We start from the raw sequence: 15,113 nt of genomic DNA, 5'->3' as shown, positions 1-15,113 counted from the left end.
GAGTGTGTGTGTGCATGTACGTATATGCAAGTTCTTAAAAAAAGACTGATTAGCATCACAACCAGAAATGAGGCTTTCAGCACACACAAATACCACACACACATAGCATATATATGGACACATGCAAAAAAACAACAGTTTTGCAGTACATCTTGTGACTTGATGTGAAAATATATTTTCTAAAATGTTTAGCAATAGAGTGCTGTCTATATTTTAGCATATATTGTGAAACTAATGGTGCAACACTATTTCCTGTTCAATTGATGAAGTTAAAATGCCTGGCTGCTAATGAGTGTATTAGCAAACAATATACCCTTAACAAGCTTAAGCAGCTCAGGATTTTTAAAAGCAGCTTACTGTTCTCCTCATTTTTATAAGACAAAATGTACTGCCTTCTACAAATTACTTGATCAACTGATGAAGTGCCATAATTATAATTGTATTGCAATTTTGACAAAGCCACAATAACAGATTGTAGTTTAGCCCCCACTCTAGACACACAACTCTTTGCATTACAAAACCCAGTTTTACTGGTCTAATTCTCATTCAGAACAAAAGGCACCTGGAGATGTTAACTGTATACTAACAAGAAACCATGAAATCTAAGAAATAATATTGGAAGATACCTTCCTTTTCTTACAGTTAGATCATTGGGAATGGTATCTAATGAAGAGTTGTCTAAAGGGTTGCTTGTTTGGAACTAATTAAAGACAGATCTCCTAAATAGAAAAAGGATCATGGGAATTACATTAGGTGTCTGGAGACTTGTTATTCTTTGGCACTCTGAGTAGATTGTTGAAGTTATTAGGGATTCTAGAAATAAAACAAGCTAATAAAAAGTTCTATTTTTCTGGTTATTGGCCAACTATTGTATTTTTGTTTGCAATAAGATTTGTGTCAACAGGCTAGATGCTGAAGAAAACATTCAAACATTTGTGCATTAACACATTATGGTGAAAAGAGAGTCTTGTGCTTTCACTCAATGCATTTCAGCCTTCAATTAATGTGAAAGCACTACAATGCCTATGCAACTTCTCTTGCCTAGTGGTGCACCATTTATCATTGCAGTTTTACATTGACCTTGACACCCACTTCATTAGAATAAAGATTGTCTACCATTTAGGTTACATTGTTCCTCTGCACAGAGACCCCATGCAAATTTCTGTTCAGATAGAAGAGCTGTGAGCCTGTCAGAGGTCATCTGCATTAAATGATTGCAGCTATTTTCCAACTGCTTCTTTTCATTCTACTCAATTCAGGCTAGGAGGATCAATCAAGCCCTCTGCCTGAAACAGTGGGACTGCTGGGAATATAACTGTTTTTGGTAGTAGTGGATATGCCCTAAACAGTATTAAATATTTAATATAAACTCATTAAAGGGCATACAAAGTCTTCAAAAAGATATTACATTTATAGTGAAATTTAAGTGGTTGGGATCACCTTCCTTCAAAAAAAATAAGCAGAACAATGGATGCTAACTGTATATTTTTTTATGGGCAAAATTAAGTTCATGAAGTTACTAAACCTTTCATTCAATGTATTTATTTTACCACCTCCTGGAAAAATGAAAGTTAAAAAATAGAAATGTTAGCCACATGTACTACTCTGAAACAAACCACCAAAAACATATTTTTGAGGGTTCTACACAATATAAAAATACTATGATTTGTTTTGCCATATATAATACATATGCTTATTATTAAAATAAAAAAGTGAAAAGGAATAAGTTACTGGTCTTCTCCTTGAGTTTTCTAAGTGATATAATTGGAATTAAATTATTAATGGGAGATACTTAAAACAAGATTGTTTTATGATCTTCTATTAGAGAATTTGCAATTCATTTTAATATTTGTAGTTTGATTTATATTAAAGATAATGCAATCTATGTCCAATTAACAATACATAGCCAATGTAATATGATTTCCAGATCATGCAAATGGAATAAGCTAGAAGTGGAAAAACTGATTCTTAACCTCAGATGTAATTTGCTGTGTGAGTTCTGGCAATTTTAAATGACATTGCACTTTTTAATTTTTCCAAAGGCTCAGCAGCAAATTTATCCCAATCAAGAAAGCCTATTATTAATTTACAAGGACAATTGTAGGAGTCTTTATAATTTCCCTGTGCAATTATTTGCCATAAATTGCTAATAGTAAAATACAGAAAGTTTGCAAGAAAAAGCAACTGCTATTTATCTAGACTGAATACTCAACCAAGGTCTTGAACGTTGTCCAGAGGTTCTAGTTGTATTGGCTGCTTATAAAATATAACCAAGCTTCTGGACAGTTTGTAAAATGTCTCACACTGATAGTGCTAAAAAGGTGGAAGCATTAAGAGCCATTGTGAAGGGTAGGCTGGCCTCTAGCAGATTCCTTCACTTTGCTTGTATACAGCTGAGCTTTGGACCCTGGACTTCAGAATAAAAAGAGTCTTTGTTCATCACTGAATGGCATTAGGCATGGGCTTCTTCCTGAGGGGCCACCATGAAGCCTAGCATGAAGACTGCAAACATTAGCCAGAAAGCATAATGTGAATGTGTGTAGATGATAGACAAATATCACTAGAGATGCTTGAATGTGTAGTATATACATTTATATTTCACAGTCCGTGAACGTGTTCACAAAGCATTTTTACATGTGCAGCCATAGACAAGATACAATTTTGTGTATGTGTGCAAACAAATATATATGTGCATATATACACCACCTGCACACATATGTGTGTGTGTGTCAGTAGCAACTGAATCACTCCAGCAGGCAATTTTATTTATTTATAAATACTATTCCAGTAAAAAAAATAACCAAAAAAAACTGAGAGCAAGGTTAAGATGTCTGCAGTCAATATCACACGATGTCATTAAAATAAAGTTGCATTTTGTAGGATGTGAATGATGGAACGCAGAACATCTATAAATAGTATTGCCTTATTCTGATAATGGAGAAAGTTCACTGGCTTAATTCTTCTGTACTTCGTAGCCATAGCTCCTCTGTGTGTTCAGTATGTCTAGTCTCTTTTCACTATAACCAACAGAAGCACCATACAAAAGTCTTACAATGGATGTCTTAATCTCTCTGTGTGCTTTTAGAGCATTATTTTGAATTCCATCATGCAGCCTTTTTTCTTTCCTCTTCTGAAGTTTTATTACAACAACAGAATTCCCAGGGAGCTTTAGGGGCAAGGTTCGCATAATATTGCCCTAAAGTTTTGCTCAAGGGGTGGAATCTGCACCCCAGTCCTGATCATCTTTTTGTGATGTTTCTCTTCTGAAAGATGCAGTGCGCAGTCTTACAGCATTGTTAACTGCGTACAGATTTTTTTTTTATTATTTACCAGACAGTGCACATCTACGAACCTTTCATGATGATTTCTTTCTCTGACCTCTCAGTGACTAGGCATCTTGTTCCTTAACACTGAAGGAGGCTGAAAAATGCTTGAGTTGCTCAATGTGTGCCGTCTATACCAGTTTCAAAATGGCTTATTCTTCTGGTTTCCATGGTGACAATTAACACTGTTACAAGGCATTGTTCCAGTCGCCATTTGGGCAGAATTTTCGGGTGTGATTTTTCACACAAAAATGTTTTATATAAAATAAAAAGCAGCTTTAGCATAAGTGTCAAAAAAAGTGTCTCAATCAAGCCTTCCTAGATTTCTTAGAATTTTTTTTTTCTGTCAGAAATGAGGTTTTAACTTCTTTTGTTTGGGAATTCACCTACTCATGGTTTGAAAAAGTAGCCAGGGAATATGAATTTGCCAAAGTTCTTCATGGATACATGTCTTAATGATGCTTTTAGAAGTCTGTTTGTTTGTTTGTTTGTTTGTTTGTTTGTTTGACAAAAAAAGGTTCATTTGGAAGGAAGGATAAAGTCACAATTCTTTAACTTGTTTCCATTGGGTAGATTCATTAATACAAAACCAGCCACACATACAACATATATAAACAGCTGATCAAGCTGTAAATAATTTATAATATTCCAGGACATTTTTTTACAATGTGGTGGGGCACATGCTGCAGAAAATTAAATATTAGTCATTTATTTATTGCAGCCATTGTGAGAAATCCTGTGACTAACTTTCTTAATCTCATTTTTAGCTATTGAACAGTAATCTATATCATAGCATCCACAGGCTGTCACAATAGAGCAGCCTTTGCTCACTTAATGCTGAGGATAGAATGAATATGAAGATTAAATTATCTTCTCACCACAGGATAAACTAGTCCTACTAGACTCGGGTTGTGCAGCACTGATAGAGCTGGTAGCTAATTTTGCTATGCAACTGCTTAGAGTGTAGGTGTTTAATGGATTAAAAAATAGCATTAGCAATAGCATCTACTGCTATCAGTCCCTGAGCTGTACCTTCTGTACATTAAGCACTTGCCTTAAATTAAAATAAATATTTCATGTTAATTTTCGTAAGTGAAACAATACTGACTTTCAGTTACATACCAATACATTTAACAATTAGCTGAATTCTTTCATCTTTTACTGTTACAGAATAATGCATTTTCTATCAATCATCTTTCATCATGCTGTTTATACAGTAGGGTACATGGTGACAAAGATGGAAAGCTTACATAAAGTCTAGCTTATTTATTTTTTAACATAATAACCTTTTATGACATCTGTCACAGTGACTATTTATACTAGGCTATATTGTAGAATTATTTTATCTAGTAGAAATTAAATGATTACCGCAAATTTTATGTTAACAAGAGTACTGTTGTTATGAAACATATGCAACCTGTTTTGTTTCTTCATTGATCTTACACTGCCCAACAGCGTAATCAAAACCCAGTTCAGACAACAGAAAAAAATACAGTCCATAACAGGTGAAAAGTGTTAACTAGCCAAGTCTGCACCAGTATCACACAGCTAGAGGACTCCCTTTGTCTATTAATCCACTTGGCAAAAGACAAGGAGTATCAGGAACTGGATTTCAGTGCCTAGCTGAAATGGACTCTGGATTCCCCTTGATACTACATGTACTTATGGAAATCATTATGCAAATTCTTTTCAGCTATATCATCTTTAAATAGAAATAAGATTACATAAAGCAGATTGTAATCTCCTCTAGTCACCATTTCTAGCTGAAAAGGCAATAATACAGAGCCAAGCAGCATACTTGTTGAACATTTTCGTCCAATAAAATGATGTTATCTGCTGGGTGATCCAGTTTCTCAGTGCCAAATCTGATTGCGTCCCACACTTTTATAAAGCACAGTCTCAGTGTTCCATGTATCAAAAGGCAAGTTCCTTATACATTTAAACAATTCCTTCATTTTTACTATGCATATTCATGTCATTTGGAATACACAGACACCTGATCAGTGTTCATTAATAATTTGAAATGCTTTAAATCACCTCATTTAAAACATTTGCTCTGTGATCCACAAATGACTAATATTTGGTGAAGTTTACATAATACAAATGATGTGCATGTGTTGTGTAAATGAAAGATTAAAATATGAAACTAACAATATGCAAACATATGCATGGAAATGCTGAGGACCTATTAGCTGAAACAGTGATTTCACACCTTCCTTATTTTCTTTAAGCTGTTTCCAATTGTATTTTTGTTTTGTTTTGCTACAGTACATGTTCTTGTATCTGGCAGAAGCACCCATGTTTTAAATATTCTTTATTCTAGTTTAATTTTGTTATACTTAGCTGAGATATTAACATTTTCAGTTAGAACTACTATGATAGTTTTCTTGGCTGAGTTTGAAGCAAAGAAAGCTTAATGTTTAGGATGTAATTTGCTAATAGCTATGCATAATTTATGTAGGTCTTGTAAACACTTTTTTGGGCAAATGTTCTGTATTCTCTACTCTGAAGTAAAAGGTGCAATTTTTGGCAATATACAAAGTCTCATTTCTACAAATGTGCTTTTACAGAAGAGCAAGAAGGAATTAGCTTAATTATATATACAGCATGTGTGCATGTGTGTTAAGTTTTATTTTTTGATTTACTTCACAATCCACTAAGACATCATTAATCACTATAGTAACTGTCATATATATACTTAACTTAGCTCTAAGAGAACATGTGTTTTAAAGAGATTCACTTACCAACATGTCATTTAAATAGCTGTGCACTTTTATGAAAAATATGAGTAATACCAGTTGAAATATTTAGAGAGATTTTGAAGTAATTTTGAGAATAGTTTTAACCTTTTTAATCCCATTTTGTTCCATCCTATTTCAAAAGTAAATAATCACAGGAAGATAAAGAGCAGTTGTAGACTGAAGAGACATTTGGACTCTGTGGGGATTGTGGCTGTTCTTGCTTGTGCCACCAATTTAGTGTTATTGTAGAAATGCTACAACAGCAGCAAAAAAATCCAGGTTCTAATATTTTATTGTAATAAGATAGGAGTGATTTTTTTCCTGTGGTCAAAATGTGGTCTTCATAGCTGCCTTAACCTCATAGCTCTCAGCTTCTTGAGGCACAAAATAAAGAGGTGGGGAGGAGAGTTATGCCAGAATCCTATATGGGATTTTCATTTACTTAGACTCAATAGTAGGCATCGGTATTACTGGTAGACATAACATACATTGAGAAATGGCAGTAACATCTGTATGGAGTGAGACAAAGGTGGACTGTGGTCTAGATGAGGCACTTTTAAAAGGTAGTCTATTTCTGTTCTGTGCAGTCAGAAGGCAACTGTTCCCACCTAAACGCCACCCAGATAAAGCACCTGTTCAGTGCACACCTAAAATCCTTTGAGACATTCGCAATGCTGGGTGTTTTAAAATATTAAAAAGTAAACACTGTGATCATGATGATGATTGACCATTTGGATATTAAGGTTGAATTTTAATAAAGAAAACCCTTTATGGTAGCTAATGTTATCTTTTCTTCTTCTCATTTTAGAGATACAATGTAGAAATGTCAATCAGACACCCAAAAAAGATGGAACTGCTTAGTAAGGTTGAAGCTTTGAAGAAAAGTGGTGTTTTACTACCAAATGATCTCCTTGAAAAAGTGGATTCAATTAATGAAAAATGGGAACTGCTTGGGGTATTTGCATTTTTATTACTGTTTGTGGGTTATGTGTATGTACATTTTGGTGTGTTGAAGAACGTTGTCTGTCTGATTTCTAATTTGAGGCACAAATATCTCTCTCTTTCAGTTCAGTACATACATTTCAAACAAGCTACTCATGCTATTATAAAAAAAAACCCCAAGGTATTTTCCTCTTTTGTTGATTTTTTTTTATTCCATACTTGTCTCCTGCCTGACTCTAATCATTTTAGTTTTTTAATACATAAAAATGTAAGTAAAATATGCCATGTATTATGGGTATGCACCAAGTCAACTATAATACAGTATATCTGATATACACTGACTGTCATGCTTGAGTGAATGTTAATAGAATTTATTCTGAAGGTACATGTTAGAGACATCTACTGTTTAACTATTTACTATACCCTTAAGATGAAAAGTGGGGTTGTCACTACATATTTTAGGTCAAATTGTTGGCTCAAAAACAAATATGTAAATTTGGTACAAATCTGAATACCTGAATCTAAGAACGCAGTCAGGATACATTTCGTGCCACTGTATTCAGCTCACTTTTTACGAAAGCCAAAAAAAGTTTCATGTAATTCATTTCACGCTATGATGGGCTGGGTCTCAGCCAAAGAGTGAGATACAAGAATCTGGCAAAAAAAGCAATATAGTGATTCTGTTACCCAGAGACCAGTGATGGCACCGTGCAGGAGACATTATTGTCCTATTGTTATAAGACAGCTGAGAGAAAGAGAAAGAGAGAGAGGTTAAGCTATATATTTTTTCATCCACTTCTCTCCTTAATTGCCTTCACTTCAAATCAAGGGTAAGATAAATTTATAAATTACTTTATTAATTATAGATGCATAGTATTAGAAATATAGTTAGAATAATTTTGCATGCTATTATTTATTTTTTAACACCTTTCTAATACATTGCAAATAATACATCAACCTGTAAGGAACAGTTTAGATATACTGACTTTTGTTATATAAACTTATGTAGTGATACAGTAGACAGTTTCCATAGAGTTATTTTCTTTTTAATCATCACTCTTCTTAAAACTTGATTCTATGAGTGTACAACTGTCAGACAATGTTAAAAGTTTGTCCTATCCACTAGTTAGTTCATTACTTAGAAGTAATGCACCACATCCCTAAATCTGTTTTCAAAATGTTTGAACAGCAATAATATAAATATTAAAAGCCTGTGTGCTTTTCCCTGAATTATAGCAACCAAGTAGTATTTAGTGTTTTAAATAATTCTAGTTATAAATATTGGACTGCATTTAATCAGTTTAATCAGTTTAATTTAAGCACAATGCCACTGGTTATACTTGATAGGCTTTAAAGTCAATGTGATAAGCAGTTAATCAATATTTCTTCCTAAAAATCAGTTTTACAAATGTAAATGTGGAACAACTCTGGCTTTTTTTAAATGATTTTAACTGTGCTCCATCTTTCAGCATATTAAAATCAAAATATGGCTTTAGCTTCATTTTTAGTGTTAATTTAAGCATTTACAAGGAAAAAATAAAAAATTACAGTTTTCCTGATAAATGCAATTTCATATATAATAAGCAGAATTTGATAGAGTTTTGTTTAATTTAATAAAAACCTCTGCAGAAACTAACAACACTAGGCATACTGTTTTAATTGGCATGATTACATTTTAATTGGCATGAAAAAAATTAAAGACAAGGATTTTAACTTCTAACAATGGTAAAATAGAGGGATATGGTTTTTAATATTACTTTCATCTAAGGTGAACAGTGTGGAATGGAAATACATTAGAATGAAATGTCAGTGGTGCGTACAGTTTAATCTGTGAAATTTTGTCCCCTGTGCTGAATATTACTCTGTCTCAATTGCATATTAAACAACCCTATCAAGGCAGGCATTGGCATCTGCTGTGCTGACACAAATTGTGAATTAAATGAAATTGATGTCCTCTGTCGTATATTTATGAAGACGGACCATTCTCTGAAGTATTCTGTTTATGAAGAATTTATGATTGCAAACTGTTCCAGAACAAAAAAGTGGCAATAAATTCTTTTTTGTGACCCTACCCTCCAAGGGCATTGATTTCACCTCCTGCTGCTACTTTTGTTACAGCATAAAAACAATAGCTAACTCTGGATTCCACTGAGAGTCTTCAAATTATCAATATTTGCACCATGAAAATAGAAGGGAGTTGCCAAAATGCGTGTTTTTCAGTTATGATCTCCTAAAACACTATTTACACAATGCTACACAGTAGATTAATGTCTGTTGATCTCATTTTATTTGTGTTTTAAAGCTATTTTTGGATGCTTAATTCATCATTATAAATCATGTCCCATTGACTTTCTATATTGCATATTATCAATAGGCAGGCATGCTCGGTCATTTAAAACTGTATCTTCATGTTACAACTGATAATTGCTAATTATCAGTTTAAAAATGTATTGGATATGACTGTCAGTATATATTCAGAATTCTACAATCAGTAGCCCAGATCTAGTGCTCATAAGTGTCCAGCTGACACCCTCTTATAGGTCAGATAAAGCACAGCCTAACATAGTAGAAGGTATGCAATAACATACCACCCCCGTGATACTGGGGAATTGCCTTTCAAAATAATGAAAGGGAAGTTAAGTCTCTGTGTACAATCTATCCTTGACCTCTTCAGAATATTATTTATGTTTGGAATTCTCACTACTGAAAAGTATTATGCACTAGTTCTTTTTCTAATAAACTTTGTCTTGAGAAGCTATACTCAAGTAATTTCAGTGACCAGAAGTGAATATTTCTTCCTGGCCAACATCTGGTGTAGAAACTTCGGTGCTTAAAGGCAGGCACTCAAGACTATATTTAGTTACCTACATTTTTTGGCCTGATATTCATATAATCTGAGCACGTTCTATTTCTATCTGAGGGGAAAAATGTGTTTTTCACCTTTTAAAATAAAGGCAACCTGTTTTGGTGTCCAAACGTTGAGGTATGTACTGAGCTTTTAGGCATCCACATTTCAAACCTTTGTCCTAAGACTTTATAGTTAAAAAATATGTACAGTTGTCATCCTTAACATTACTTGTGATTGTGTCTTATAGTAGATAAAGTCATAGCAATAATTCTTATCCATGCTCTATCCAGAGTACAAAAAATACTGAGTAAAGCTATTTAGTTGTCTAGAGAAACTGACAGCTATTCCATGGTGATCACTTTACAAAGTTAACCATATGAGATTTTTTTGTTTACAAGTCCAAAAATATTCTTAATAAAACATACATTATCTGGAAGGATCTGATCTTGCTCTAACTAAAGTCAATGAGAGTTTTGCCATTAACTTCAATAAGAACAAAAAAAAATGGGCAACAAATTAGAAAAGAATGAAATTGAGAGATAATGGTAACAGGAACTAACAGGAAAAAGATAGTGCTGGTCATCTAACAGATGGTTCTTGTTGCTCACTAACCAGTGAGATGTTTTGGTACCTAAGACTAATCTATGGTTTCTTTATCTAATGCATTAGAAAACCCTAGGAGAGAAGATCCAAGACACAATGGTAGGGCACAGTGGGTTAGGTCCACGTGACCTGCTCTCGCCTGAAAGCGGCAGCCTGGTAAGGCAGCTGGAGGTCAGGATCAAAGAGCTGAAAGGGTGGCTGAGAGATACAGAGCTTTTCATCTTCAATTCCTGTCTGAGACAAGAAAACGAAGGAACAATGAATGCTGAGAAACAACTGCAATATTTTAAGGTAAAAAAAAATCATAGTTTTGATAGAGAAGTCTCTCCTTACAATATGATAAAAGGTTTAACTGGTTCATGTGATGATATAGGAAATGTGTGCACAATTTTATATGCATATGTACATCTATATTTGTATACAGTATATTTATTCATTTAATATAGAATTGAAGGCTTGTAATAAAGTCATTTTTTTTCAAACTACAACATGCTCACACCACAACCGGCAAAGCAATTTAAGCTTTTCATTTTACTTTGCTATAAACTGAGTCCCCCTATAAAAGGTTTCCCTGTGTCTTACACTTTCTGTATTATTTGCTTTATCTTGTATGTTGTATAACACCTAGTTCAACAGACACAGGACTTGATTTTTCACTCACTGAAAAGTCAGCAGCTTAATATACCTGAGAAAAGCTTGATACACCTGAGAAATAAATCAATCTTATTGACTATAGATTGGTAAAGAGGATTGCACCTTGAGATAGATCACAACCTAGATCTTGTCTCATATCTGAGACTACTGACTATGGGATGCAATTCATGCTTTTCTCCTAGTCATACCATAACCGCTTTAAATTAGAGGTCAGGGCCCATCTTTGCCATTTTCACTGTGGAGACCCTATTTTATTCTCCTGTTTGAGGACAGTGGGACAGTTGGGAAGGAGCAATGTTATATTATAGAAGCTCTGACTAGCTATCAGTATCATAGCTCCTAAGCACCAATGCTCAGTGAATCTTAACTGGTCATTTGGCACATGATATTTGATGAAATAAAGAAGTTTTAAGTCATTGGAAAGCTACAAGAAAATAAGTTTTTCTCTTCCTCCATAACATTGGTGAAGTCCTGATTAGTAGCCTTTTTTGCAAGGTAGACTGCAGACGGAGGCCATGTACAGACATTCAGTTTTCCTGGAAGAGTCACTGGGAGAATTTTTCCTGTGAGAGCGAACATATGTACAGAGAATCCATATCACAGTCTTCCAGCATCCCAGGGTGCTTTGCTTCTACCGCCCTTGTGTGAGAGTCTCAGGTTGGACTCTTCTGCCCCCTTCACCATCCCCACATTGTGTTGCTGGGAGACATTGCCTGCAAGAAAGTCTGGGTCAGCCAGTCAGGGTTCCCCTGTGCATTACTGCTATCTGTCACCAGGCAGATTAATTGAGCTTGCAGAGCATGCTGAGGTGTGTGTACAAGGGCCCTCTGGCTGTGCAGCATCAGCACTGCAAGCTCTCTGCTCCTCAGAGACTCAGCATTTGAGTGTCTGTTCAGACATCTCTAGATAAGTTTTTCTCCCAGGAGAACAGACCCAGGAGAGTTCTTCCAGGTTATTTGAATGTATTTATTTCATCCTGAGTCTCCTTTTCAAGAAGAAGATAGTGAACAGATTTAAAATAAATTACCACTAGATCCACGTTCAAGAAATAAAGTTTTAACTACTTAAATTGACAGTTTCACCAATTTATGGTCATACCTTGAACTTCCCTCTTTCCAGAAAGATTATGAAGAAGATTGTAAAAATGTAGTCGTGGCATTTCAGCTGCAATTCTGAATATTTCCAGGATCCTTTCAAGTGAAAGGTAGACTTGGGCAAGGGATTCTACTTGTTCTATCAGCTGGCACTGATGCTAATGAATATGAAGTATTGATGACTGTCTGCAGATCCTTGCAGTAATACATCCATGTGACAATATGAAAGGATGGGTGGCTTTTTACTGTTGAAAATTAAGCCATTTACTTCAATGGCTTTTATATTCATAGGCATAACTTCAAAACAACTTTGTTTCTTTTTCTTAAATTTTGGGCATATACATATAGATAGATAGATATCTAGAACTTTGTGTATGGCCAAGATTTATATATCTGTATCTATATCTATGTAGTTATACACACATACAAATCCCAGCAGAGTGTCCTGTACATCTGGAATGCATGCAACTTTTTTCAAAATGAAATAAAACTTTTATTAAAAATATATATTAAAGGATTGTGCAGATAGCTTTAATAGAATTAAACAGTGAAGCTCCATCCACTATGATATAAGCAGAGCAACTCTTTGCAAAGTTGATTATCTGCTGGGTATATTACATAAAATGTATATTAATTATTTTCAAAATGATAGCCATTAGAGTATAAAATTATTATATATCAAATATTGAAGAGTACATCACTTTGTCATATGTATTAAAACCATCTTTCATTAAAACTGAGATCCACTAAAGTTAGTTTTCCATTTTCCACTAATCTCCCAAGGGAGCGTGTGAAAGAAAAAGTGGATATAATTAACAATATAGCAATGTATAATATATATTTGAGAGAGAATATTTTGAACATTTTCAAAACTATTAGTTATGCTACTCATAGGAGAACCTGCTGGGAGTTAAACTTATTTTTCTTTAGCTCAAGAGTTTAATTTAAGTAAAACATTGTTTCTTAATGAAAATGTACTATACTATGCCCATATTAAAACTAGTGTAACCAAAGAAATGCTTCATTTAATAAAATAAACCCAGCAATGCCATTTCTTTTTTTATCATACTACATTTTTTATTTATGCTGTAGGAAAGCCATTATTTCATTTTGCTGGAGTTCTCTAGCCCATTCTGATGTGAAGAAAGGGCTGAATACCATAGTTAAAGCATGGTGGAAAACAGGATGATAATGTCATGTTATAGAAGGATGCTTTATTCACTAGTAGGCAATTATTTTGACTTGTTATAAAAAATCATTTTGATTCTATATTAAGGCAGATAATTTTTTACTAAAAATATATTGCTGCACAAATTTCTTTCGAATACCTGTTTTCAGTAACAACACTTAGCATTTCCATAGTGGCATCTAACCAAGGATCTGTGCATGCTATACAAACTTTTGTCAACTAAGCCCTACTTAAGATATACTTAAAATAAGTATTGATATAGATTCATAGATTCATACAGTTGAAAGGGCCATCTAGTCGGACCCCCTGCCCCGGCAGGCAAGAAAAGAGTCACCAACCCTGGGGTCATGTGATCCCAGCCAGGTGCCTGTCTAGTCTCTTCTTAAAGACTCCCAAGGATGGGGCTAGCACCACCTCCCTTGGGAGCCCATTCCAGATTCTGGCAGCCCTGACTGTGAAGAACTTTTTCCTAATGTCCAGCCTAAACCTTCTCTCTACTAGCTTATGGCCATTGTTCCTTGTCGTGCTAGGGGGTGCCCTGGTGATCAGATCGTTGCCTACTTCATGTTGCTCTCCCCTTATGAATTTGTACGCTGCCATGAGGTCTCCTCTCAGCCTTCTCTTGGAGAGGCTGAAGAGGTTAAGGTCCCTTAGCCTTTCCTCATAGGGCCGTCCCTGCAGGACTCTAATCAGACAAGTGGCTCTTCTGTGGACCCTCTCCAGGTTGTCTGCATCCCGCTTGAACTGTGGCATCCAGAACTGGACACAGTACTCCAGCTGCGGCCTGACCAGTGCCGCATAGAGAGGGAGAATCACCTCCCTGGACCTGTTTGTGAAGCACCTACGGATGCGTGAGAAGGTGCGATTGGCTCTGCCAACTGCTTCATCACATTGGTGACTTATGTTCATCCTGGAGTCAGCAGTGACTCCAAGATCTTTTTCTGCCTCAGTGAAGCTGAGAAGGTTGCTCCCCAGCCTGTAGGCATGATGGAAGTTCTTCCTTCCTAGATGCAGCACCTTGAACTTGTCCTTATTGAATTGCAGCCTGTTGCTCTCTGCCCACTTCCCCAACCTGTCTAGGTCAGCCTGGATCTGGTTCCTCCCCCCCAGCGTTAGCTATACCCCATAATTTTGTGTTGTCTGTGAATTTAGACTTTTCCAAGCTCTTAAAGGACATTTACTGCAGGTTTGGCAGTAGAATTCAGCTGTTTTGATTCCCCATCTTTTACCTTAAGCACAAAAGCATCCTTCCTCTCCCTAGACTTCCTCTCAACATAGTCCTTAAGTGGTGAAGACAGACTGTTTGTTTGTGTTGGTACATGTTTACATTTAAATTTCAGTAAATGCCGGATATCATTGTTTCATTTTTTCCCATTATTATTAGAACGAATGCTTGTTACTTACATTAGCCATGCTGTATAAAATTATGTTATACATCTTCCATATGAACAACCACAACATAACCTCCACAAAAAGCACTATTATGACCAGCTCTGTGTTCTGTAGTCCATGCTACGTGTAAAGTCTGGAAATCCAGAGAAGTGCTTACTCAGTCCATCAGCTTGCAGTACTACCAGAGTCACTTGGAAGAACTGGATGCCTTTAAGTCGGCAGGCCCGGATGAGCTCCATCTGAGGGTACTGAAGACACTGGCCGACATCATTGCACAGCCACTGGCGGGGATATTTGAACGCCCGTGGGGCACGGGCCACGACCTGC

At 35.4% G+C, this 15,113-nt stretch overlaps 1 protein-coding gene across 7 annotated transcripts in view; it reads left to right on the top strand.

The window, feature by feature from the left end:
- AKAP6 (A-kinase anchoring protein 6) overlaps positions 1 to 15,113 on the top strand; it is a 488,303-nt gene that overhangs the window by 408,969 nt on the left and 64,221 nt on the right. For all 7 annotated transcript variants that reach the window (XM_025202476.1, XM_025202473.1, XM_025202475.1 and 4 more), the window contains 2 exons: positions 6,873 to 7,019; positions 10,524 to 10,748. In XM_025202476.1, coding sequence (XP_025058261.1) covers positions 6,873 to 7,019; positions 10,524 to 10,748 — 372 coding nt within the window. The remainder of the gene's footprint in view (positions 1 to 6,872; positions 7,020 to 10,523; positions 10,749 to 15,113) is intronic.

This window comes from Alligator sinensis, unplaced genomic scaffold (genome assembly GCF_000455745.1).
Source record: "Alligator sinensis unplaced genomic scaffold, ASM45574v1 scaffold720_1, whole genome shotgun sequence".
Classification (NCBI taxonomy): Eukaryota; Metazoa; Chordata; order Crocodylia; family Alligatoridae; genus Alligator; species Alligator sinensis.
Note: the sequence above shows the minus strand (reverse complement) of the source record. Positions and strands in the feature narration are given on the sequence as shown.